General features: G+C 58.4%; 1 protein-coding gene across 7 annotated transcripts; it reads left to right on the top strand.

Moving 5' to 3' along the window:
• On the top strand, nucleotides 1–25,409 carry U2AF2 (U2 small nuclear RNA auxiliary factor 2). Of its 7 annotated transcripts, none has more exons than XM_075915170.2 (13): nucleotides 1–557; nucleotides 6,879–7,014; nucleotides 7,425–7,472; nucleotides 8,530–8,616; nucleotides 8,952–9,055; nucleotides 9,230–9,381; nucleotides 10,265–10,381; nucleotides 20,316–20,451; nucleotides 20,897–20,979; nucleotides 21,393–21,515; nucleotides 23,291–23,413; nucleotides 24,241–24,489; nucleotides 24,942–25,409. In XM_075915170.2, exons 1-13 carry the CDS (start codon nucleotides 509–511, stop codon nucleotides 25,074–25,076), a joined length of 1,542 nt encoding a protein of 513 aa, XP_075771285.1. In that variant the 5' UTR covers nucleotides 1–508; the 3' UTR covers nucleotides 25,077–25,409. The 7 variants fall into 7 exon arrangements, with proteins under 7 accessions (XP_075771285.1, XP_075771286.1, XP_075771287.1 ...); XM_075915171.2 differs by having other exon boundaries at nucleotides 2–557; nucleotides 20,316–20,454; nucleotides 20,900–20,979; nucleotides 23,300–23,413; XM_075915172.2 differs by having other exon boundaries at nucleotides 2–557; nucleotides 20,316–20,454; nucleotides 20,900–20,979; nucleotides 23,291–23,386.

Genomic DNA, 25,409 nt, shown 5'->3' with positions numbered 1-25,409 from the left:
CCTACCGGAAGTGGCCTCTTTCTGGCCCCTTTCCCTGCGACCGCGCGCGCTCTCCTCTCTCGCGGCCGGGAAGGCGGAAAGAGCCGAAGCCCCCTCCCCCCGTCTCCGGCCGCAGCCGAAGCAGCGTTGCGAAGAGGCGGGAGGGGAGGGCGGAGCCGAAGAGCAGGCGGAATCTTCCGAAGCCGCGGCCCGGGCGTGGGCGGAGTCTCCGCGCAGAAGGAGCCCGGAGAGTCCCCGAGCGCGGGGCGGAAGGAGCCGAGCGGCGGCGGAGATCCCCGAGCGCGGGGCGGAAGGAGCCGAGCGGCGGCGGAGATCCCCGAGCGCGGGGCGGAAGGGGCCGACTGTCGGCGGAGCTCCCCGAGTGCGGGGCGGAAGTAGCCGAGCGGTGGCGGAGATTGCCGAGCACGGGGCGGAAGGGGCCGAGCGGCGGCGGAGCTCCCCGAGCGCGGGGCGGAAGGGGCCGAGCGGGAGGCGCCGCGGCCTGTGCGGGAGCGAGGCGGGGGCCGCGATGTCCGACTTCGACGAGTTCGAGCGGCAGCTCAACGAGAACAAGCAAGGTGGGGGCGGGGCGCGGCCGGGCCGGGGCCCCCGGGGGGGCCCGTAGCGTGCGGGGGGGGGGGCGCTTCCCGTCCGTCCCCGGGCTCCCCCCCCCGCCCCATAGCGCCCCCCCGGCTAGCCCCATGGATTCCCCCCGCCCCCTAGCGCCTCCTTGGCCAGCCCCATAGCGCCCCCCCCGGGTTCCCTACTGCCCCATAGCGCCCCCCCCGGGTTCCCTACTGCCCCATAGCGCCCCCCCCGGGTTCCCTACTGCCCCATAGCGCTCCCTAGGGCTTCCCCCCGCCCCATAGCGCCCCCCCCAGATTCCCTACTGCCCCATAGCGCTCCCTAGGGCTTCCCCCCGCCCCATAGCGCCCCCCCGATTCCCTACTGCCCCCCCAGGTTCCCTACTGCCCCATAGCGCTCCCTAGGGCTTCCCCCCGCCCCATAGCGCCCCCCCCGATTCCCTACTGCCCCCCCCCCAGGTTCCCTACTGCCCCATAGCGCTCCCTAGGGCTTCCCCCCGCCCCATAGCGCCCCCCCCGATTCCCTACTGCCCCCCAGATTCCCTACTGCCCCATAGCGCTCCCTAGGGCTTCCCCCCGCCCCATAGCGCCCCCCCGATTCCCTACTGCCCCCCCAGGTTCCCTACTGCCCCATAGCGCTCCCTAGGGCTTCCCCCCGCCCCATAGCGCCCCCCCCGATTCCCTACTGCCCCCCCCCAGGTTCCCTACTGCCCCATAGCGCTCCCTAGGGCTTCCCCCCCGCCCCGTAGCACCTCCCAGGCCAGCCCCATGACCTCCCCCCCCGGACTCTCTCGCCACAAAACGCTCCTCCCCGCCAGCCACATGGATACCCCGTGCTCCATAGCGCCCCCCCGGGCTTCCCCTCCCACCCCATAGCGCCCCCTGGCTAGCTCCCTAGCTCCCCCTGCACTACAGTGTGCTCTCTCAGGCTCCCTACCACACCATAGGGGCCCCCCCTCCACCCCACGTTTTTTCCCCCCACCTCCACAGATTCCCGCCCCCGTAAACCCCCTCCCCCCTCTGATCCAATCCTATGGATTCGTCTACCCCATAGTTTCAAGGTAGTCCTATGGGCTTCCCATCTAGGTCTTCCGCTAGCCCCATGGACCACCCCCCCTATACTTCATCTCCTAGACCCTCCCCAGCCCAGAGACCCTTAGCTAGCCCCATAGATTCCCTGCCCTTTCGGCCTCCCAGCCATCCCCAGAGATCTCCTGGTCCATGGCTCCCCCCCACTCCCTATTGTCCCCTGCTTCTATAGATTCCTAGCAAGCCTCATTTCTCCCCTACCCCATAGACCCTGCATGTTTTACCCTTTTTGAGCCTCTCCCCCATGCTATAAAAACTAGCCAGCCACTTCTGCCCCCATAAGTGGTTTTTTGCATCTAAAAGCCAGGGTTGGAGTTAGGGCAGTTGCCTGCAGCCCCATGGCACTGGGCCCACATGAAACTATATTGTCCCAGGGGGCAGGGCTCAGGTCCCTGGATTTCATTCTCATGCAGCAGGGCTTCATACTAGGCCCTAGCTAGTCTAACATTGGCCCAACTTGCCCCCTGAAATTTGCTTGTACCACCCCATTGAGAATCACTACAGGACCCCCACCCCCTGTTCCTCAGCCTGCCCCATAGCTCTTATTCCCTTAGTCCCAATAGCCATGCCTTTAGCATCCCTTCTCCTAAGCACCCCCTTTCGCAGCCTGCTCCATAGTCCCCTTCCAGCTCGTGGCCCCCAACCTTTGAGTGCCTCTTACGCCTCCCCATAGCCTTCCAGCTGGCTACCCTTTACCTGCCCACAGCTTCTCCATCCTCCACTTCCCCTTTCCTCTGCCAGTGCCTGTCTACCTGCCCCATAGCAGTGCCAGACCCCATGCTCCTGCTCCACCTGGCCCCCAGCAGCACCCCAACCTGTGCTGGTGCCCAGAGCTCCCTGCCCACTTCTTGAGCACCTGCTCCCATTTGTCACCACCTCCCAGCCTGACCCTGATTGCTCCCAACCCGCCAGCTTTCCCTGTGCCCCACTCAATCCCCACAGCCCCCTCCCTGCTGCCCTTCTGCCGGCAACCTCCCCCCTCCTCCCCCAGGCAGCCCCTGCTTCTCCTGCCTAACCTTCTCCACCCTGTATCCATCCCCTTGGGCAGAGACGCTGAATTTTGATTATTAATTGTAGCAGGCTAGGGAGAGGTTGAAACATGTGGGTGTGCTCCCCCCCCCCCCCCCACTAGGTGGCGGGGAGGGAGAGAGGGGCAGGAACACCTTCCCCCACTCCCGGCAGCCTCAGGCCCCTCCGTGGGGAGAGAGGGAAATCCAAGTTATCCCCTTGTGGCCGGCGTCCCCTCCTGGCAAATAAGCCCCAAGGGGTGGGGGGAGGGGCAGGTATCACCCTACCATGGGGCACCCCAGGGCTTAATGCTGGGGAGCGGCAGCCAGAGGCAAGTGTTTGGAGCCAGATGTGAGTCTCTTGCCCGTAATAGAATTGGGGGTGGATGCCCTGCTTGGAGCTTTCAGAGGGAAAAACCCCTCTGAGGATCCAGACCCGGGACCTGCATAGGTTTAAAATCCCTTGTGTGGCTGGGAGATTGATCCTCTCTGTTGCCTTTGGAAGGAAGCACATGGGACATCCTGCTCTGGTGTAAAGCGGAGTCTGTTCCAGCACCATTGCTGTCCGCCGAGCCCCTATGCAAACAGCAGAAGATTGTGTTTTGGGAGCTAGCTTACGTCAAAGTGCAGCGTGGCTCCAGAGCCAGTAGAGCCGGGATCCTATTAAAAGCATAAAGCCTTTATAAATAACCCCTCAGAGGTGTGGGGTATTACATTCCTCCACTTGACAGAACTCGAGTCTTATTTTTTTGTAATTTGGATGGCTCATCTGGGTTATGGTTTAGCATTTTTGATGCTCGTTGGCACTTGGAGAGTTCTGCACAATCTGAGGTTTTAACTTTTTCATGTGCACTGGCTTAAATTTTCACTGTTGCACAAAATGATGGGGTTAAATAACTTTTCTACCTTTTTAAACGTTAATTCAGAATTATGGGTTTTAATAATTTTTTTATCTATTTAAATTTCCACAGTGGCACGGACTTGGGAGGGAATAAACCTTTTTTTTGTGCTGATTTGTTTCCACAGTTGTGTGAAATGATGGGTTTTGAAGATTTTTTTTAACTTACGTTTTTGTAGTTGCATGAAATTGGGGGGAGGGTTTTTTTTACAAAGTTTTCTATGGCTTTGAATGCTCACAATAGGGCAAGTTTGGAGTGGGTCTTACATGAATATCACGCCATCACCACTGGTTTGATGTGAATTGAGGTCAGGTTTTGTTCTCAGGTGGCATTTTTCCTACTTTACCTTTCTGTAAATGTCAATGATCTGTTTACGTGTGTGTGTGTGTGTGTGTGTGTGTGGTGAAATAGATGCGTTCTGACATTTGCCCCATAAAAATCTGTACATGCCTGTCCTGGTGGTGCTAGGTGCTGCTGCAATGGAAAATCAGCCTCCGCGGACACAGTGAAACCGTGGTCCTAGATCTGTCTTTCGGCAGCTGTAGGGCTATGGCACGGTTCGGGAGATGGCGGTTGAATCCCATAAAGATGGTCCAGTGCTTAGTGGAGCCGTATTCAATTCGCTGCTTGGTCACAGGCTCGCCTTGCCTCAGTTTCCCTATCCTGTAAAACGGGGCTAACGGTAAAATGCTTGGAGGTCCCCAGCTGAGAAGTAGTAGTTGAGGCAGGATCTGGAAACCAGAGACAATAGCACAGGGGAGCCAAGGAGGTGAATAGATTGAGGGCTGTGAGGCGGTCCGTTACCACCGGTTCCGGGGGCTGGATGATTACCATAGCTAGACACAGTGATTCACAGAACAGTGGAGTCCGGATACCCCTCAGTGCCTTGCCACAAGACCAACCAATCTCCCTCAATATCAAAACCTGCTGGGAACCCTCTCTGGGACGTTGCCTGAGCTCCCTAGGAGCCAGGGCTGTGGGGTTCATGTGGTTCAGGGACACAACAATGATCTTAAAGGTCATCAGTTTGCCACTCAGTTTGCCTCACCCCGAGCAAAATCGGCCATGGAGCAGTCGAGGGTGTTCTCTCCCTTGCATGCCTTCGACTGAGTCTGCTGAGTGCCAGGAAGCTTTGATTTTTGCCCAGGATCCATGGTTAAAATGGTGGCTGTTCTCCCTGCTTTGTGCGGGAGGTGGGGTCAATGGGCTGTACGGCTATTCCCCTTAGGTCCGGAGACAGGATTCAAACCTAGTACTCTTGGCAGCTTTCTGGAGTTTGCCCTGATCATCCCTAGCGCTGTGACCTGGAGCTCAGGCCCTTCACGAGCTCTGGTGTGTTGACCCTCTCCACACTCCTGTGGGGAAACTCAGGCACAGCCTGGTTAAGTGACTGAACCAAGGCTGCACAGGCAGTCTGTGGTGGAGCAGGGAATTGAATTGGGGGCGGGGGTTGGGGCCTGAGACGCTGGGCCAGCCACCCCCTCTCAGGCTGGAAACCTGTCCCATGGAACATGGCGTATCCCTGCCCGGCTCCCAAGCAGGTGCCCAAACCGCCAGCGCCCACTGTGCTGCTGGAAGCGGGGCGGCTCAGATGCTGCCGCCCATCCAGTGCAGTCCCAGAGCTGCCCTCACCGCGAAACCAGCTACCTCCCTGCCTGCCCCCCATGCACATGGCTGGCTCCAGCTCAGCCCTCACAAGCGAGGCTTTGTACGGCTGAGCCCATGACGCTGGCCTTTGTTTTCCCTCCCTGCACAGCTGTGGGCACTTGGCCAGGTCCCTGGCCAGGCTGCTGTGTTCTGGAGCCTGGCCTTCCTCCCCCTCCCGGCTCAGACTGTCTCCAGTGTGAAACCGAGCCCTGCAGAGGGGGCGTGAGGGGTTCAAGACCACCACAGCTGGGGATGGGGCCCAAAGTGTCACAGACCCAATGGTTACGTCTAGTTCCCCCGTTTTGAGGGAAACTGAGGCACAGGGCTGGAACTGCGGGGGACAGCAAATGGGAGCTAAGGGATAGGTGGAGAATAAAGAGAGGCTGGTGGCAGAAAATTATGGGGGGGCTGAGGTAATAGGCAGGTGGGGGAGTTGAGGGGTCCTATGGGGAGCTGGGAAGCCATGGGCCAGGTGCGGGGGAGGGGAAGGGAGTGGAGCATTGGGGGACCAGCGGGAGGCACCCAGAGTGGTGTTTCAGGAGCTCTAGGATGGTATATTCAAATAGTCTTGTTCTTTATCTTAAAACTCCCTCTCAAAGCCGTAGTTTCTCTAATGGAAGAGCCTATTACAAACCTGGAGACTTGACCTAACCTTCCGTTTCCCCCCCCTCCCCAAGGCGCATGGCATGGGAGTGCAGCTCCCATTGCTTGAGGTAGGACTGGCAGGTTCTTGGCAGTGCCTAAAATCCGCTTGGGGGGGCGGGGGGGCACAGCTGTGGGGCTGGGATGAAGGCCTCTTTCAGTGACACGTCGACTGGGTGAGGCAGGGAAGTCAGACACCAGCATGTGAATCCAGACTCCTGGGGTCCATCCTTGACTCTGGGAGGGAAGTGGGGTCCAGTGGTTAGAGCGAGGGGGGAGCGGGGCATCTGCACGGCTGGGTTCTGGTTCCGGCTGACAAAGTTAGTTTAGCACCTAATTCACCGAGGCTCTGCTGCCTTGCAGTGGGCATCCAGTGCTGAACCTGCTTAGATGTCTCATGCTCTGGCCAAGGGCACCTTTCGGTGCCTGTGTTCTTCTGGCGAGGAGGGGGGGACGGGCAGGATGCTCACCAGGGGCAATAAAATAGTGATGGGGGGAGGGGTTGTGCTCTGCCACCGGCTTTACCCAGCCCAGCAGGCACGGGGCTCATGATCAGAAGGGAGCGAGGCTGCAGGGTAGGTGGCATTGGGGAGGAGCTGGCCTTAGCCTCGTGCCCTGGCGTTTCGGGCAGCTTGGCCCTGCTCACGAGGCAGGGCAGGGTGCCTGGGCCAACCCTCCTTGGACAGAAGGCCTCCTGGTTCCAGGGAGCTGACTGCCTGGCCCCATCATAAGGCCAAGTGTAGCAGAGTGGGCCTCTAAAACTACAATTCCCAGCATGCCCTGCAGCAAACAGTGGTGGGAGCTGAGGGGGGGGGGGGTCTCTGCTGGCTGCACCTGGAGATGGAGGGAGTGTTGCATGCTGGGAGCTGGAGTCCCCCACGGGTTGCCTCTTGCAAAGTAGTGTCTGTCGTTTCAACTGGATCCACCGCGCACAAGGCCTGAGCCTCCTGTTGGGGAGCTCAGAAGCTGCGAATTGGGGAGGGGGGCTTATGCACCCCCTGCTAACCTCCCTGCCCCCCCCTCCCTGGCAGAGCGCGACAAGGAGAACCGTCACCGGAAGCGCAGCCATAGCCGCTCGCGGAGCCGCGACCGGAAGCGCCGCAGCCGCAGCCGGGAGAGACGCAACAGAGACCAGCGCAGTGTCTCGCGGGACCGCAGGCGACGCAGGTAGGGATGGGTGGGCCCTGGGAGCCCCTTCCCCCCCCCCCCCCCCTCCCAGTCCTCACCGGTGCGTGGCCGGTTCGAGGAGCCAGAGGGGGAGGAATGGCTAGTCTTGGGAAGAGAGCAGGGGTGTTCCCACCAGTGGTTTCCATCCACGTGAGGAATGAATTTATGCGCCAAACTCGAGCTGCGGTGCGGACGTGCGCCCCAGTATAAACCCCCTAGAGATGCGGGATCTTTTGAAAAAGCTCCCAGCAAGATAGTGACTCCCGCCATGGTAGGTTGGGCCCTTTCCAACTCCCTGCTCGGTTAACTTTAAGCATAAGAGAGAGAGAAAATTATGAGAGGCCCAGACCAAAATGGCAGTGGGGGCCCTTTGAAAGGATGCCCTGACAGAGCATGTACGTGCATTGCAGGAAATACCCAGAAGTAACACCAACAGCAACACAAGGAGGTGTTGGGAGGTGAGTGTGTCGGAGACAGTGTGTGTTGGGGGAGAGGCAGAGACTCTGCGGGTGTGGGGCGCGCGCGTTCTGCGCCGGGGCCGTCTGGGCGCGCGTGTTCTGCGCCGGGGCCGTCTAGGCGCGCGTGTTCTGCGCCGGGGCCGTCTAGGCGCGCGCGTTCTGCGCCGGGGCCGTCTGGGCGCACCCGCCCCTGTGCTGTCTCTCGAAGGCGCTCCCACCCCAGGAAGCTGGATGTTCAGACCCCAGCAGCTCTGTTCCCGAGCCCCGCACCCCCACAGAGATGGGGCCTGGCGGGGAGGACGGGACGTGCCCTGATATCCGCACCACCCCTTCCCCCTGCTTGGCTCAGCCAGCGGGAGGGTGCCGGGAGCAGCTGGACAGGGGTACCAAGGAAGAGGGCAGGAGCAGCGGGGGGGGGGGGGACCCAAACACCCACGGCTGGATGCATGAGGCTCAGCCGATCCGTGCACAGCACTCGATTAACTCCTGGGTGGCCGCACAACTGCACAGTGCAGCGGGAGCACAGGTTACTCTTCCTGTGGGAGGGGAGTAAGGTCTAGAGATTAGAGTGGGAGGGTGGGGCTGGGTGCCAGGATCCTGGGTTCTGTTCCTGGCTCCGCAGTATCTTGTTCTGTGACCCGTGTGGGGGGAGAATAAATCTCCTGTCTTTCCCCCCCCCCCCCCCCGCCCTCTCCCGAGTGGCGGGAGGCTAACCCGGGCTGCTCTGGGATTCTCAGACATAGCTCCCTTCTGCCGGGGGCTTTGGCGGGTTTTCCAGCGCCCTAGCAGCCCAGGCGGCGCAGACCGAGTGCTCTGCAGTCCCCCGCATGCTGCCGCGGAGCCCTCTCCCTTTGGGGGGCTGACCGGCCAGGCCACGAGGCAGGGAGACACGCGGTGCCCTGCCCTGCCTCGTGCGGCTCTGGTCACCCCGCGGCCGACAGTAGCGCTCTAGGAGCGTTGTGCCGCCGTTCCCGCCAGCTGGCGCCGCCCCCGGGCTCTGCTCGCCCTGTGGCGTTTCCAGCAGTTTCCAAACTCTCCGAACGCTCCTTTCTTTCAGGGGCCATAAAGAAGCAGGAAAAAACCTGAATTTTTTTTCCCCTCCTCCCCTCTGCAGGTCACCCCTAAATCTTGCGGGCCCACTGAGGTGAGTGCCGTTACCCTGGCTGCACAGGTGGGGAGGGACTGGCTTACCCCCAAGGTGGAGGAGGCCTGTGTCAGAAACAGCAGAGCATGGCTGCTGCCTGCTGCCCCCTTCTGGGCTAGGCACTGGGCTCTTGCCTCATGTCGCGGTGGGGATTGGCCGAAAATGGGGATGGGGCCTAGTGGGCTGGGAATTCTTCCGGTCCCTCCCCCCCTCCAAATCCTGAGGGGCTGGGGTTGGGTGGCAGCACTGTCACGGCACAAACTGATGCCCTCGCCTGGCCCCACCCCGGCCTCGTCCCTCCAGCCTGGTGACACGTCTCTCTCCTCTCTCACCAGCCGCTCCCCCCGGCATGAGAAGAAGAAGAAGATCCGCAAGTACTGGGACGTGCCGCCCCCTGGGTTTGAGCACATCACCCCCATGCAGTACAAAGCCATGCAAGGTATCTATCCCACCTAGGTGCCGTCTGTCCGGGCAGGGAGCAGACCTCTGCCAGCCGCCCTGGCCCTCTTCTAGCTCCCCCCACGCTCGTCTGCTCATCGCCCCCACTCTCCCACCAGCGCAAGGGGGGCGGGATTGGCTTTTGACCGTGTGGATCGGTGTTTCTCTTTCCCAGCCGCGGGTCAGATTCCAGCCACAGCTCTCCTCCCGACCATGACCCCTGATGGATTGGCCGTGACCCCCACCCCAGTCCCGGTGGTCGGCAGCCAGATGACCCGGCAGGCCCGCCGCCTCTACGTTGGAAATATCCCCTTCGGCATCACTGAGGTACTAGCGGCTTTGGCAGCCTGGCTGCCGTGCTCTCCTGTCCGTGTGTCGCCCGCCCTCTCTCTGTGCCTGGGACCCGTCGAGGAGCGCCGGAGGACGTAACTTTTCTTTCCAAAACAGGGGGGTGCTGGCAGCCAAGGAGAGCTGAATCCAGAGAGCGAGGGTGACGCCGTGCGGCTAAGCGCCTAGCCAGCTTCAAGTCAAATGCTAACTCTAGCGTCTCGCTGGGGCCGGAGCTAGGTGGCCAATGGGCCTGCCGGTCCGTCGGCTGCTTTACAGCCTTGTGGGGAGATCGGTCCCCTGGCTCAGAGCCGAGGTGGCCTGGAGCGGGAGTGGGCAGGAATAGAACTGGGACCGTCTGCGAAGCCTGTGTAGGGAATCGGTAGCTGCGACTGTCCCGAGTGGGCCCAGGTTTCAGTCTGTCCCCCCATGATGAATGCGGATGGGTCTCTCTACTTACCCCTATGCAATTTGAGTCTCCGCTGCTTGCCCTCTTCGCTCCCGGGCTTGGTAACGGGAGCACAGGTGTAGTTTGCACTTTCCTCCGCTCCAGTCACTTGCGAGCCCTTGTTTAATTTGTCCTGCCTGGTGACAGCCGGGGCTGGCTCCCCCTCCAGCTAGCGGTAGGGCCCGGACGTGTCTCTTATTATTTGAATTTGACTCTCGCTCAACCAAAAAACCAAGATCAAAAAGTTGTTTCCATTTCTTTTTAAAGTGAAAATTGTGGGGCTGAAATCCCTCGTAGCACAAAAGTTTGCTACCATCATGCAAGGCAAGTAGGCTGTTCTAGTTTTCCCACCTGCTCTTTGCTATCTATTTGAAATTCCCGGCGCCGCTGGCCGCGCTGCCCTACTTCACTCCCCTCCTGTCTCTCTCTCTGCAGGAGGCCATGATGGATTTCTTCAATGCTCAGATGCGCCTCGGAGGGCTGACCCAAGCCCCTGGCAACCCCGTCTTGGCTGTGCAGATCAATCAGGACAAGAATTTTGCTTTCTTGGAGGTGAGTGGGGGGTTTTCGGTCCGTCTGTCTTTCCAGCGCCTGGCACAGTGAGGCCCGGGGCACCTGGAATAGACCTAACTGTCCCATTCTGGCGTCCAGAAGAATGTTCCGAGAAGAGCCACAAAAACAAGTTGAGGCTTGAAAAAAAAAATCCTTATTGGGAATATAAGTTGCCTCATGAGGAAGTAGGGATGTTAAATATTGGTTAATTGAATAGTCGATTAACCTCATGAATTCTTATCAGTTAGTCGGCTATTCTGTAGTCCCCGGGGTGGAGCCGGCAGCCAGTGCACTCCGGTCCCAGTCCTGAGGTGCCCTTTCCACTCAGCGCTGCTGCCTCTGTATCAGAGGCAGCAGCGCGAGGTGCCAGGCGGGAGCTGGTCCAAGAGAGGAGCTGGTCACAGACCGGCTGCCTGTTGCTCCGCACTGCTGCCTCTACTACAGAGCCAGCAGCGCGGGGAGGCAGAAGCCCCAGTCCGGAAGAGGGGGTGTCTAAGCTGCCAGACTCAGCGCAAGCCAGAACTAAGCCAGGCTGCCCGCTTGGCTCCTAATACACTTTAAATGCAGAGCATTTCTTTTCCTTCTGTTCTTACCCTTGCTGCGGCTGAACAGAACATACGTCCTGGACCTGGCGCAAGCCAGGACTTAGCCGGGCTGCTGGCCAGCCTGCTAAAACATTTACTGGCGGGAGGGGTGGTAATGCATGTAGTCTGTAGCATTAACTTATAAGCTTTTGCTTGTCGGTTAATCGACTACACCAGTGTTTCTCAAACTGGGCTCCGCGAGATTGACAAACTGGAAACTTCGATAGGTACAACACATACAGTCAGTGGACCGCATAAATTTTTATGCATGTAAAGGGCTCTGAGCCTCAAAAGTTTGAGAGCTGCTGGACTACACCATTGTATCCCTATGAGGAAGTTGAAGGGTGACTTGATCCAATCTCGAAGTGCCTAGATGGGGAGCAGAAATGAGATCTTGGGCCCTTTAGACTAGCAGAGCAAAGTCTACCTGCTCCTGTGTCTGCCGGTTGCACCTAGAGAAACTCACACCATGAATAAGGTGTAAATTTTTCACCGTGAGGAGACTTCACCATTGAAGCAACTTCCCAAAGGCTGGAGTGGAATTTCCAGCACCAGAAATCCATATTGGCTCTTTTTGTGCCAGATCTGCTGTGATTTGAACAGGAGCTATTGGTGGGGGGAGGGGGGGGACTGTATTATGCGCTGGATCCGTGGTATCCAACCAGATCTGAAGCTGTAGCCACTATTGTGGCCACTGCTAGAGCAAACTAGCCACACTCAGCTGCCCAACTGGCCACACTCAATGGCCCAGAGAGCCACGTGGCTAGCATGTTGGACCTCACGGTGCTAGATGAACGCAGCAGTCCCCTCTGGCCATAGGTGGTGTGAATTTCTCACTTCCGGGTTAGTCAGAGCCGTGTCGGACCCCCTGTGTTGTCCTGGTCTCCTCGCTTCATGTGTGAGATGGCTCCCATGAGACGGGTGTGGAAGAAGAGCTAGGAGAAGGATAGGTGGGCTGGGGAGCCTGCTGTGACGGCGCGATGGGGTTTCCCCGTCTCCTGCACCCCGAAATGGCACAAACAGACTGCACCAGCTGGTGTAATGGAGGTTGTTTATTGCCTATCCAGGATACAGCACAGCACAGCTGTAATCTGGTCACAGAGCTGGGCTAGGATGCCTCAGGCCCCCTTGAGATGGGGGAGACTGGGCCCCCTAAACTCCAGCCCCTTTCCCTAGGCCGTCTCCTCCATGCTTCCAGCCAACAACCCACTAACTCTCTTCCAGCCCTGCCCCCCAGCCAGGGCAGCATCCACCTTCCTTTGTTCCTCTCCATGGGGGGTGTCTGGTTCAACAAGTTTGGCATTACCTTTGCATAGTGAGGTTTTCCCTGCTGGGTCTTGCTCCAGACAGCAGGGGTCACCACAGCCCAGCAAGTACCCCCACTACGGCACACCTGCCTCCTAGCGAGACTTCAGAAACTGAGTCGATTGACTCTCTGTGGAGGGGGCTGAAAGGTGAATTGGTCCCCGGCTGGCACCTCTCCGGGGAGGAGCCGTCTGCTGGCAGAGGACTTTTCAGTCTAGCGGAAAGAGGCAGGAGCAGAGCCAGTGGCCGGGAGAGGATGGAGACCAATTCTGGGGCAGATTTTTCACGGTAGGGGAAGGAGCCATTGGCGTCACTGGCCTGGGGGCGGCGTGGCTTCTCCGTGTCTCAGCGTGCTGGAATTCAGACTGGATTCTCCTGACTGTGCCCCTCTCGCTGCCCCCCAAAGTTACAGAATCAGAACTATCAGGCTGGAAGGGACCTCGAGAGTCAGAGTCCAGCCCCCTGCGCTGCAGGAGGACCTGGACCGGCACTGGTGGGGTTTGTCCGACCTGTCACAAAAGCCTCCAGCGATGGGGATTTCGCAGCCTCCTTAGGAAGCAGGTTCTAGAGCTTGTCTGCCCTTATTTTGGTAACATCTGACCAAAATCAACCATCCTGCTGATTTAAACCCATTGCATCTGGTCCTGTCTTTGGCGGGCGTGAAGAACAATTGATTCCTGGCTTCTTTGCATCCCATGTTTGAAGTTTTTTTTTTTTTCCCCTTGGTCATCTTGTCTCAAATCAACCTGATTTTTCTAACCTTTCCGCTGACATCAGCTTTTCTAGCTCTTTGGGTCATGTTTGTCGCTCTCCTCTGGACTCTCCGGTTTGTCTGTGTCCTGCCTCAAGTGTGACACCCCAGACTGGATCCAGGCCTCCAGCTGGGCCTTCTCAGCTGCCATTAATCCCACCCAGGAGGTCTGCCTTTTTAGTAACCGCATCTGTCAAGGCTTCGCGTGCAGAAGGTGGGGACCTGCAGGAGACTTTAAAAATACCTTGCCTCCATAGGCTTCTGCTTAAAAACTCCCCAAGATCCTCTCCCTCGGGGGAGAGCTTGCAGACAAACTGCAATTTCTGTTAGCAGACCCCTCAGTCTCAGGCCCGTGCACACCGGCCCTCATGCCATATCGGAATCAGATCCTAGTCTTAGGTGATTTTCTTAACAAAATAGAAAAGACGACACTTGTAAAGCCTACTTGGTTGCCGGAGTTACAGAGCAACGGAGAAAAACAGCTGAGAAGACGGAGAATTGCTTCCCTGGGATTCCGCTTCCATTATGGTGCCCAGGCTGAGCACAGAGTTCGCGAACCAGCAATTTAAAACAGTTACCTGATCGCATCTAACGACACATTCCCTGTCTACTCACATTATTGTTCCCAGGTTCCGTCCTTTGTCGACGTGAATCTCGCTGGATTGTTTGTCAGAGGCTGGAGAGGGATGGCAGGAGACAAATCGCTTGATCGTTGTCTTTGGTCCACTCCTTCTGGGGCACCTTGTGCTGGCCACTGTTGGCCAACAGGCTACTGGACTAGATGGACCTTTGGTCTGACCCAGTACGGCCATTCTTACGTTCTTATAGATGTTCCACGTCCGGTTCTCAAGGTTCACTTGGTTTTCCCCCAGTTTTTTCTCCCTAAATCCACCCAAAGAACTGCAGCAGGCACATCCCTGCTTTCAATTCATACTTCACACGTTCCTCCCATTGGCTCTCCTGGCAACACTTCCCGGACAGCCACTATTCTGGGTTTAACCCTTTAGTTACTGAATGCTGGGGTGTCGAGAAAAGGGTAGGACCCCTCCCATCCATCGCCACTAGCCCCATGGTTCTCGTCAGCCCTGCGACCCTCGGCCCGGGAGTCTCCATTTTGTAGCTGTGCGTTGGCTTCCTCTTCCCCAAGGGAAGTGCTTCGTGCCCGTCTTCGCTGAGGTTCATGGGCTTGATTGCAGGCCCACTTTCAAGTCGTTTGGCATTCTAGCCCCGCCCTCCAAAGCACTGCAGACATATGCGGCAGCTCAGGAGAGATTCCAGTGCCGCCCAGCTGATGAGCAGCAGACCCACAGCTAAGTTTTGTTTGTATGGTGGTGCACATTTCCATGGGCCTTGGTGCACATATACAAAAATTATTCCGCACATGAATGGGACTGATTAGAGGGGACATTGCTGGAGACCCTTCCCTGTTTGGTCTCGCCTGCAGGTTTTATAGGCACGCATGTTTCTCCTTTATACTAATCGCTAACGCCAGTATTGCCTAGTACCAGGCAATATTATAACAGGATAACTGCTTAAGTAATTAACTGATAAGCCTGGGCTCATCGGTTCTCATTAACGGTTACACACAGGCTCTCATCCCTGCTCCTGGGGAGCTGGCTACCACCCTGTGCTGCTGCATCTGTTTGAGGCAGCACTGGGGGGCGGTACATGTCTCCCCAGGAATGGGACTGGCAGGTGGGAGCCCGTATGTGCCAGGAGCCGGCTTTAAGCTGGCTCCCCCCTGCTGGCCCCGTTCCCAGGGAGCCCGCAGTGCAGCCAGCCTCAGGAGTGGGGCTGCAGAGCCTGCAGTGTGTAACCGTTGAGATTTTCACTGGTTACACGGTTCCCTAATTCACCGCTTTTTAACATCCCTAGTACCTGGCCCAGGACTGACGCCTGCAGGGCCCCGCTAGATCTGGCTTCCCAGTTGGCTAGTGACCCCTTGCTGGCTAGTCTGAGCGCCAGTCTTTCAGCCCGTTGTGCGCCCCTCTAGGGAGGCGTTTCATCGGGGCTCGCTTTGCATTTGACAGTGTGGTGTGGGATGCCTCAGGTGGGCCGTTTGCCCCTCTCCTGCAAGCCGCTCACCCGGTCAGAGAAGGCAGCTCGGTTGGTTTGGCATGTGCTGTTCTTGGCAAGCACCCGTGGGCAGTTCCTTGTAGCCCTGCTGCCCTTCCAGGTGCTTACGAATCGACTGTCGAATCATTTGGCTGTTGGATCAGCGGCAGGGCTCACAGGATGAAGTTCTCTGGGTTGTTAGACCCAAGCTAGAGGGTGCCAGGTCTCTTCCGGACTTGGGAGTCTAGGGAAGGGGGTGTGGAGAGTGCACTCCTAGGTGTTTTGGGATTGCGGGGTGTCCATGCCGTAGTGCTGTATGCAGGGGGTGTTGCCCACGCAGGGCAGGAGGCAGGAGTGGATCTAGTCCGGGGGTGGGGAACCTTTTTTGGGTTGGGGGCCATAGACCCACAGAAGAATCAGTCGGGGGCTGGACACAAGTGAGAAGTGGGGAAAAACCCGTCACCATGGAGGAGAAAGGCCCCTCCCCACATTCCCCTCACACACCCGTGTCTGGGGGGAGGGGAGGCAGCCTAGTGGATTTTGTGCACTCCGCCCCCAGTGGCCAACGGGGCTGGAGCGCCAGTGGGGTACCCTGAACCTAGGGGGCTAGATCCAGGCAAGCGGGGGGCTGCCTCTGGGCCCTGAGGTTCCCCACCCCTGATCTGATCTCTCCAGGCTGGGAGGGGGGGTGCCACACTGGGCTTAGTGGTCTGATACGGGGCAGCACAGCAGCAGTATTACTGCAGCAAGGGGCAGCCTAGGCTAGTGAGTGGGCTGCATCTCAGTGGGCTGCGAGATTGCTGTAGCCAAGACTGTCTCCCGGGACAGGGTCGTGTTGTGTCATAGGCCACGCAGAGAACGTCCCAGAGGCCACGTGTGGGTCACGGGCTGCCCACCCCGGATTGCTGGCCGGAGGGGCCTCGGGTGTGGAGCTGGTGGAACTCCTTGCCACATGATTGGACAGAGGCCAGGGTCCGTTCAGCATCGGCAGACAGCTGAGACATTGGCATGGCTGGCAAAATGTCTGCTGTGTGTAAGGGATGGGTGTGATCCGCAGCTGGGAGGGCCTGACCCCCACGTCCTCCCCCTCACCCCCCCAAGCACATATTTAGATATCAAAATATTTTGGCTGAAAATGGCAATGCATCGATCATAGAACACTAGGACTGGAAGGGACCTCGAGAGAGCATCGAGTCCAGTCCCCTGCCCTCATGGCAGGACCAAGCACCAGCTAGATCATCCCTGACAGGCGTCTGTCTAACCTGCTCTTCAAGATCTCCAGAGATGGAGATTCCACAACCCCCCTGGGCAATGTATTCCAGTGCTTAACCCCCCGACAGGAAGTTTTTTCCTAATGTCCAACCTAAACCTCCCTTGCTGCAATTTAAGGCCCATTGCTTCTTGTTCTATCCTCAGAGGCCAAGGAGAACAATTTTTCCCTCTCCTCCTCGTGACATCCTTTTAGATACCTGAAAACGGCTATCATGTCCCCCCTCAATTTTTTCTTTTCTAAACTAAAACCCAATTCCTTCAGCCTTCCTTCATAGACCGTTCATCATTCTTGTTGCTCTTCTCTGGACCTCCAATTTCTCCACCTCTTTCTTGAAATATGCTGCCCAGAACTGGACACAATACTCCAGCTGAGGCCTAACCAGTGCAGAGTAGAGCGAAAGAATGACTTCTTGTGTCTTGCTCACAACACACCTGTTAATGCATCCCAGAATCACGTTTGCTTTTCTTGCAACAGCATCACACTGTTGACTCATATTCAGTTTGTGGTCCACTATAACCCCTAGATCCCCTTCTGCCGTACTCTTTCCTAGACAGTCGCTTCCCATTCTGTATGTGTGAAACTGATTGTTCCTTCCTAAGTGGAGCACTTTACATTTGTCCATATTAAACTTCATCTAATTTACCTCAGATCATTTCTCCAGTTTGTCCAGATCATTTTGAATTATGACCCATCCTCCAGAGCACTTGCAACCCCTCCCGGTTTTGTATCATGTGCAAACTTAATAAGCGTCCTCTGTGCCAATATCTAAACAGTTGAAGAAGAATATTGAACAGAGCTGGTCCCAAAACAGACCCCTGTGGAACCCCACTTGTTATGCCCTTCCAGCATGACTGGAAACTGTTAATAACGACTCTGAGAATGGTTATCCAGCCAGTTATGCAACCACCTTACAGTAGCCCCATCTAAGTTGTATTTGCCTAGTTTATCGATAAGATCATGCGAGACCATATCAAACGGCTTACTAAAGTCCAGGTATAGCACGTCCACTGCTTCTCCCTTATTCAGAAGACTCGTTGTCCTATCAAAGAAAGCGATCAGATTGACATGATTTGTTCTTTACAAACCCATGCTGGCTGTTACCCATCACGTTATTATCTTCCAGGTGTTTGTAGAGGGATTCCTTAATTACTTGCTCCATTATCTTCCCTGGCAAAGAAGTTAAACTGACTGGTCTATAGTTCCTGGGTTGTTCTTATTTCCTTTTTTATAGATGGGCACTAGATTTGCCCTTTTCCAGTCTTCTGGAATCTCTCCTGACTTCCATGACTTTTCAAAGATGATAGCAAAAGGTTCAGATACCTTCTCTATCCTTGAGTATTCTAGGATGGATTTCATCAGGCCCTGGTGACTTGCAGGCATCTCACTTTTCTAAGTGAATTTTAACTTGTTCTTATTTTATCTTTAAACTTACCCCCTTCCCACTAGCATTCACTGCGTTAGGCGTTCCTTCATCATGAGACTTCTCGGTGAAGACCGAAACAAAGAAGTCATTAAGCATCTCTGCCGTTTCCAAGTTTCCTGTTGTTGTTTCTCCCTCCTCACTGAGCAATGGGCCTACCCTCTCCTTGGTCTTCCTCTTGCTTCGAATGTATTTATACAATGTCTTGTTTCCCTTTATGTCTGTAACTAGTTCGAGCTTGTTTTGTGCCTTTGCCTTTCTAATTTGCTTATATTCATCCTATGTCATTTGTCCTAGCTTCTACTTTTTATGAGATTCCTTTTTGATTTTTAGATCATGTAAGATCTCCTGGTTGAACCATGGTGAGCTCCTGCCATACTTTCTGTCTTTCCTACGCAGTGGACTAGCTTGCTTTTGGGCCCTTAATAATGTTCCTTTGAAAAACTGCCAACTCTCTTCACTTGTTTTTCCCCTTAGTCTTGTTTCCCATGGGACCTTACCTACCAGTTCTCTGAGCTTACCGAAATCTGCCTTCCTGAAATCCATTGTGTCTATTTTGCTGTTCTCCCGTCTACCATTCCTTAGAATCATGAACTCTGATTTCATGGTCACTTTCACCCAGCTGCCTTCCACTTCCAAATTCTGAGCCAGTTCCTCCCTATTTATTAAAATCAAATCTAGAACAGCTTCCCCCCATAGAAGCTTTTTCAACCTTCTGAAACAAAAAAATTCTTTAGTGCGGTCCACTGCAGGCCTCTGCAGTGCCTCATGGGAGTTGTAGTTCCGGGGTGATTGATGCTCCTGTTCTGTGCACAGACGGGGCCACCTGTTTGGCCTCCCTTGAGACTCCCGGCTGTCCCCTTGGAAATGGGAGATTGTGCATCACGGGAGTGCCTGGCTGGGCTGCTCCCTGGCTGATGTGGTCTGGCCAGGGCCTGGAGCCTGTCCTATGCAAATAGGCACTTGAGGCAAGGGAACTACAACTCCCATGGTGCACCTCTCGGATTGCCAAGGCAGTGTATGCTGGGAGTCCCTGTCTGGTGCATGATGGAAGAAAAAGTCTGGCTTGGAAGTCCGGCTTGCAGAGGTGAGCAGAGACTCCAGGCAAGCAAACTACAATTCCCATGAGGCATGGCGGCAGCGTTCAGTAGGAACATTTTGGTTTGGGGACGACTTAGGTTTTGTGTCCACGACTCCATGTGGTTGGAAATCTTGCTCCCAGCTCTAGTGTGACACAGACCTCGCCGGCCCCTGTGGCTGCGTCTGCGTCTGCTGAAGAGGTTCAGAAAAGGGCAATACAAACAAAAATGAGGAGGGGTTGGAACGGGTCCCATATGAAGAGAAATTAAAAAGACTGAGACTTTTCAGCTTAGAGAAGAGGAGACTAAGTCTGTAAAATCATGACTGGTGTGGAGAGAGTGAATAAGGAAAAGTGATTTACTTGTTTAAAACAAACAAAAGAATGTGTTTTTTCTTCACATAGTGCACAGTCAACCTGTGGAACTCCTTGCCAGAGGATGTTGTAAAGACTAGTCCTTTAACAGGGTTGTTAGAGCTAGATAGTTTCATGGAGTTTTGGTCCATCAATGGCTATTAGCAAGGGATGTGGCATCCCTAGACTCTGTCCGGAAATGGATAACTGGAGAGGGATCACCTGATGATTCCCTGTTGTGTTCCCTCCCTCTGCGACATCTGTCATTGGCCACTGTTGGCAGACAGGACACTGGACTAGATGGACCGTTGGTCTTACTCTGTACGGCCGTGCTTATGTTCTTAGCTAGCCCAGGGGTGAGCAGCCGTGCGGCAGGGCCGGTCTGTGGCCCTGCGATCTCAAGGGGGCTGCTCGCAGTGTCTGGGCAGGGGGCGCTGGGGTCTCTGTGGGGGCGACGCTCTAGGGTTCGGTCCGTGGTGGCAGAACTCGTCTGGCCTGTGGGGGATTTGTGGGAAGGACGTGGAGGGGTCTCGTGCTTACGTGATGTGGCCTACGTCCTCACTGCGGGGGGGGGGGGGGGTTCTAACTGGGACACTCCAGCTGGGTCAGAGAACCTGGCTTTTAACCCCCTCTCCCCCAAATATCCCCTGGGGTTAGGGAGCTTCTTGTTCAAGCGCCAGGTTTCGTGTGCCTGGTCGGGAAGCTGGGTCAACACTAGGGATGTAAACTCCTGTCTAATGAGTTAACCCTTGAAACTTTACATTGAACTGGCGAACTGAGGAGACGGGGGCAGCCAGTGGACACGGGCTGCGGCTGCTGGCTCCTGGCTCCCAGCCTGTGTGGGCGAGGAGTTGGCAGTCGTCTCCCCTCCCGCCCCCCCCTCCACACACACACACCTGGCGCCTGGATACCTGCGGTGAAGACGCCCAGCCAATGGGAAAGGACTGTGCTCCCTCTGGGGCAGTGCCTGGGGACACGGACGCACCAAGGCGTCACAGCATGGGGGTTCAAGGGCCGTCGGGCTGCGGTTCTGCTGGGGCTGGGGCTGCATCCCTGGCGGGGGGGCCCCGGGCTGCGGCATGTCCCTCATCGGCTCCCCCCGGCTCTCCTGCAGTTCCGCTCCGTGGACGAGACCACCCAGGCGATGGCCTTCGACGGCATCATCTTCCAGGGCCAGTCGCTGAAGATCCGCCGCCCCCACGATTACCAGCCGCTGCCCGGCATGTCCGAGAACCCGTCTGTCTATGTGCCTGGTGAGTGGCCTGCCCCTGCGGGGGGGGGGGGGCAGTGGGCTCCCAGAACGCACTGGGGCAGGGGAGAGCCAGCTGGGGCCCAGCCCTTCCCTAGACACGGGCTGCCTGGCACCATGATGTAGGCTGGTCTGGGTGGGGAGCTGGGGAAATTGGAGGGAAGGACCCGTCCCCCGTGCTCCTGCCGAGTCCCAGAGTCTGCAGGACCCGGCGCTGAGATGCGGCCCCTCTGGAGTGGGGCTGGGTATTGGGGGACCCCTCACCTGGAGCTAGGACGTGGTGTGTGGGGGTGGAGGGGGGGAGGCCTCTGAGGGACCCTCAGCCCTGAGGTGGCCCTGGGGGAATGCCGGGAGCAGATCCCATGGCACGGGCAGAGCTGCCTACCAGTTGCTCTGGAGCGCACAGGATGGTTTGGGACCCCCCTGTTCCTTTGCTTCTCCCCCACCAGGCGTGGTGTCCACCGTGGTCCCCGACTCGGCTCACAAGCTCTTCATCGGGGGCTTGCCCAACTATCTGAACGACGATCAGGTGAGTGCGGGACAGCCGGCGGCCTCCCTGCGGCAGGCGGATCCCGGGGCCCGGGCGCCCGCTCTGGGCTTCCCTTGCGGCTCTCCGCACCCCTCTGCTCTGCGCCCGAGCCGCCCTGTGAGAGCTGGGAGAATCCCGGCTGAGGGGCTGGGACTTATGGAGGGGAGGGGGGGGATGGAGCGGTTGCCTTCCCATCATGCCTAGCGGCTTACCAGACCCACGCCAGGCATCGCCCGGGCACCCAGTGCCTGAGAGCGGCGGGGAGGGCGCGTCCCGCTCAGGGGAGCCAGTCCTGGCTGCTGCCCAAACCCACCCTGCCCCCCAAAAGCTCCTGGGCTAAACAGACCGCAGGTGGGAGGGGAAACTGAGGCCCGGCAGCACACCTGTCTCACCCTCTCCTCCCCGCCCCGCAGGTGAAGGAGCTGCTGACTTCCTTTGGGCCCCTGAAGGCCTTCAACCTGGTGAAGGACAGCGCCACCGGGCTGTCCAAGGGCTACGCCTTCTGCGAGTACGTGGACATCAACGTCACCGACCAGGTACTCCCCAACTCCCTCTCCCCCGCCCGCCTCTCCTCGCAGCTCCGCCGCCCGCCCTCCGAGGGGCCTGCGTCCGCCAGCCCAGCCAGCCGCGGGGGTGTGTGCGCCCTCCTTTTTTTTTTCTTTTCTCTTTGGTTTTTCCTCCTCCCCTCCTTGAGCAGGTGAAGTTTTTTTTCCTCCTCCCCTAGGGAGCGCCAGCCTTTCTCTCCTTTACAGCTCCGGGGGCCCCCTAGGCCGCGCCTCGTCGCTGTGATCGCCTACGTTTTCTCCTCCCCCCCCCCTTTTCCCCCCCTTCTCCCCAATCTTAGCCCGAACAGCCGCCACAAACCATTCCGAAGACCCCAGCTCTGCTCTGTCCATGCAAGCCGGTAAGATCCCCCCCACCCCCCAATAAAAACCCCTCCACCAAGTCCCGCAGTCGCCGGGAAGTCTCCTCCCTTAGCAGCTGCCTCCAGTGCCGATCCTGCCTTGCCCCCGCGCCGGTCGCAGCCTTATAGAAATCTCATCGGACTTTCTATATAACGGTGTTTTCTCTTCTCCCGCTGTGCTTTTTGTTATAGCGGGAGGAGGAGGAAGAGACCCGTAGCAGCAGGGGCCCTCTGTGCGCTGCATTCCCAGCGGTAGTTGTTCAAATGCAAGTATTGATATATCTATTTTCATGTCTTTTTTTTGGATTTAAAAAAACCAAAAGCCAAAAGCAAAAAAAAAAAACCAAACAACTAAGCAACCAACCAAACCGCCCCGTCCGCTCCTTCAAATCGCCCCCCCACCCCCAAAAAAAAATTCAGCCCCGGCGCTGGCGGGAGAGGGGCATCCTGCCACAGAGAGGGTCCTTTTTAGAGGCGCGTAACTACATATCCCCCCCCAACCTCCCTGTTCTCCCCTCCCCCCCCCCCCCCGGAGGGCTTAGAAAGAGCTGGTCTAGTGGTGCATGCTGGGCGCGAGACCTCGGCACTTGGGTGAGTTGCGAGAGGGGTGCGTGTGTGTGTCTGTGTGGTCCGGCCCCCGCCTCCTGCTCTGGCGCCCCCGCTTGTGGCCCCCAGCCCCTCTCTTGGGCCTGCGCCTCCCCTCACAACCTGTCTTTGGCCTCCCGTGGCTTCCCCCCCCCCCCGCTTCTGTCCCCAGCCTGTCTTCTGACCCCTCCACTCCCGTCCGAAGCCTGGCGTTTGGCCTGTGCACGTTCATTCTGGGTCACCGTGTCCCTCTTCCCTGCCCCAGCCTGTCTGGGGCCACGCAGTCCCCCCGTGTGCCACCCCCCACTTTCTGTCCCAAGCCTGACTGCACCCCCTGTCCTTGGGCACATGCCTTCCCCCAGCCCCGCTTCCCGTGCCCAGTCTGTCTTCTGGGGCTGTGCCCCTCCACTTCCTGTCCCCAACCTGACTTGGGCCGGTCCCCGCAGCTGCTCCTTCCTGTCCCCACTCCATCTTGAGAGTCCTCCGTCGGTCTGTGCCCCGGCCCCCTGGCTTTGTGGGGGCCAGCCAGGGCACCCCCTGCTGCGCGGGGCAATGCAGCCAGGTTGCGCTGTCTGGGGAGAGGCTCCCCGGCTGGCCGTGCCACCCGCGGCCCGGGAGGCCTTCGGAGACGCAGGTAATGCACCGCCCCCGGGGGAGCCTTCGGAGACGGCCGCTCCCGCGCGGCCCGGGGCAGAGGAGAGCTGTGTGCGCGAGTGAGGGTGTGTGTGTCCGTCTGTCTGTCGCCCTCGCGTCTGTGCTGACTGCAGCGGGGGGGGGCAGCCCACTCTGGCGCTGGGAGCAGCCAGATTCATTTCCCCTCTGATTTCGAAGGCCATCGCCGGGCTGAACGGCATGCAACTGGGCGACAAGAAACTACTGGTGCAAAGAGCCAGCGTGGGAGCCAAGAACGCCACGCTGGTGAGCGTGCTGGGAGGGGACGCCTGGGTACGATCTCTCCCTTTGGGAAGGGAATGGGGGCTGGGGGGGGGGGGGGGGCTGCTGTGAGCCAGGATGCCTGGGTCTGATCCCTTGGCTCTGGGAGGGGGGTGGGGACTAGTGGTTAGAGCGTGGGGCGGGACGGGGCTGCGAGCCAGGATGCCTGGGTCTGATCCCTGGCTCTGGGAGGGGGGTGGGGACTAGTGGTTAGAGCGTGGGGGGGGGGGGGGGGCTGCGAGCCAGGATGCCTGGGTCTGATCCCTGGCTCTAGGAGGGGAGTGGGGGCTAGTGGTTAGAGCGTGGGGCGGGACGGGGCTGCGAGCCAGGATGCCTGGGTCTGATCCCTGGCTCTGGGAGGGGGGTGGGGACTAGTGGTTAGAGCGTGGGGGGGGCGGGCTGCGAGCCAGGATGCCTGGGTCTGATCCCTGGCTCTGGGAGGGGAGTGGGGGCTAGTGGTTAAAGCTGGGGGGGGGGGGCTGGGATCCCACCCTACCTGGGCCCTTTCATCTGCTCTAGTCTAGCAATAGCCGGAGAGGGTGGGGCAGTTTTCTTTACAGAAATGGCTTTTCCTGCTCCCCCTTGGGCCCCCCCGGGACGTGTTGCGTTTTCTCCGTCACTTGGGGGGCTGGGACGCCTGCGGAGGGTCCCCTGGCGAGTCTTGCTGGTGGGGGTGGGGCAGAGAGATCTCACGAGGCTTCCAAGTTGTGCCCTTCGAACTGAACGTAGGACGGGGGAGCCCTGCCCCCCCCCCCCAGTCCATGGGGCTCCCGGCAGACCCGGGCGGGCGTGGCCTTGGGCCCTTCCCCCATCTGGTGACTCTCCCCCTGCCCCCGCAGAGCACGATAAACCAGACCCCAGTGACGCTGCAGGTGCCCGGGCTGATGAGCTCGCAGGTGCAGATGGGCGGGCACCCCACCGAGGTGCTGTGCCTCATGAACATGGTGCTGCCCGAGGAGCTGCTGGACGACGAGGAGTACGAGGAGATCGTGGAGGACGTGCGGGACGAGTGCAGCAAGTACGGGGTGGTCAAGTCCATCGAGATCCCCCGGCCCGTCGACGGCGTCGAGGTGCCCGGCTGCGGCAAGGTGCGGCCCCTGCTCCGCGCGGGCAGCCGGGACCTGTGGGGGGGAGATGTCTGGGTTCTACCACGGCTCCGGGAGGGGGGAGCTGGGAGCCATGACTCCTGGGTTCGTGCCCAGCTGCGGGAGGGGAGATGGGGCTAGTGGCTAGAGCTGGGGGGGGGGAAGGGGGCTGGGAACCGGAGTGTCTGGGTGTACTCCCTGGCACTCGTAGGGGAGATGGGGCTAGTGGTTGGGGGGGCTGGGAGCCTGGACTCCTGGGTCTGTGCCCAGCTCTGGAAGGGGAGTGAGGGCTAGCGGTTAGTGAGGGAGCCAGGACTTCTGGGTTTTATGGCTGGCTCTGGAAGGGGAGCGGATTTTCCTGGGCACAGCCGGTGGCGTGGAGGGCTCTGGGGCGGGTGTGTGGGACGCACCCTGGTCTGGGTGCCCGGCTGAGGCCCTCGCCCCTTCTCCCCCAGATCTTCGTGGAGTTCACCTCCGTCTTCGACTGCCAGAAGGCCATGCAAGGCCTCACGGGCCGCAAGTTCGCCAACAGAGTGGTGGTCACCAAGTACTGCGACCCCGACTCCTACCACCGCCGCGACTTCTGGTAGCCGCCGGGCCAGGGGCAGCGCCCGCGTCCGTCGCCTCCCGGCCTCTTTCGATTTTATGGCCAAAATGGTTTTTTTTCAATTGTTTTCACCCTCGGCCCCCCCAAAGAAGGAAAATCTCCCCCTCCCCTTTTCCTCCTGGCCCCCAGCGGCCTCTGCCAGCGGCTGCCAGAGCTGGCTAATCCGTAGTAGAGACGTGTCCTCTCTGTGCATATTGGCTGAGAAGGCTCCTTGTCCCCGCCCCCTGCCTGTTCTGTTGTCCCCCTCGGTGTGTGTAAGGAGTGTTCTTCCCTCGCCCCTTTTCTTTCCCCTCCTAATTAAACATTTTTTCCAGTC

This window comes from Pelodiscus sinensis, chromosome 18 (assembly GCF_052426305.1).
Source record: "Pelodiscus sinensis isolate ZL-2025 chromosome 18, ASM5242630v1, whole genome shotgun sequence".
NCBI lineage: Eukaryota > Metazoa > Chordata > Testudines > Trionychidae > Pelodiscus > Pelodiscus sinensis.
Note: the sequence above shows the minus strand (reverse complement) of the source record. Positions and strands in the feature narration are given on the sequence as shown.

What these genes read in the sequence shown, in the direction of transcription:
- U2AF2 (XM_075915170.2), top strand. Translation starts at nt 509, where the DNA reads ATGTCCGACTTCGACGAGTTCGAGCGGCAGCTCAACGAGAACAAGCAA. An exon ending in ACATCAACGTCACCGACCAG is followed by an intron (nt 21,516 to 23,290) that starts GTACTCCCCAAC and finishes ATTTCCCCTCTG; the next exon opens with ATTTCGAAGGCCATCGCCGG. An exon ending in TGCTGGGAGGGGACGCCTGG is followed by an intron (nt 23,414 to 24,240) that starts GTACGATCTCTC and finishes CTGCCCCCGCAG; the next exon opens with AGCACGATAAACCAGACCCC.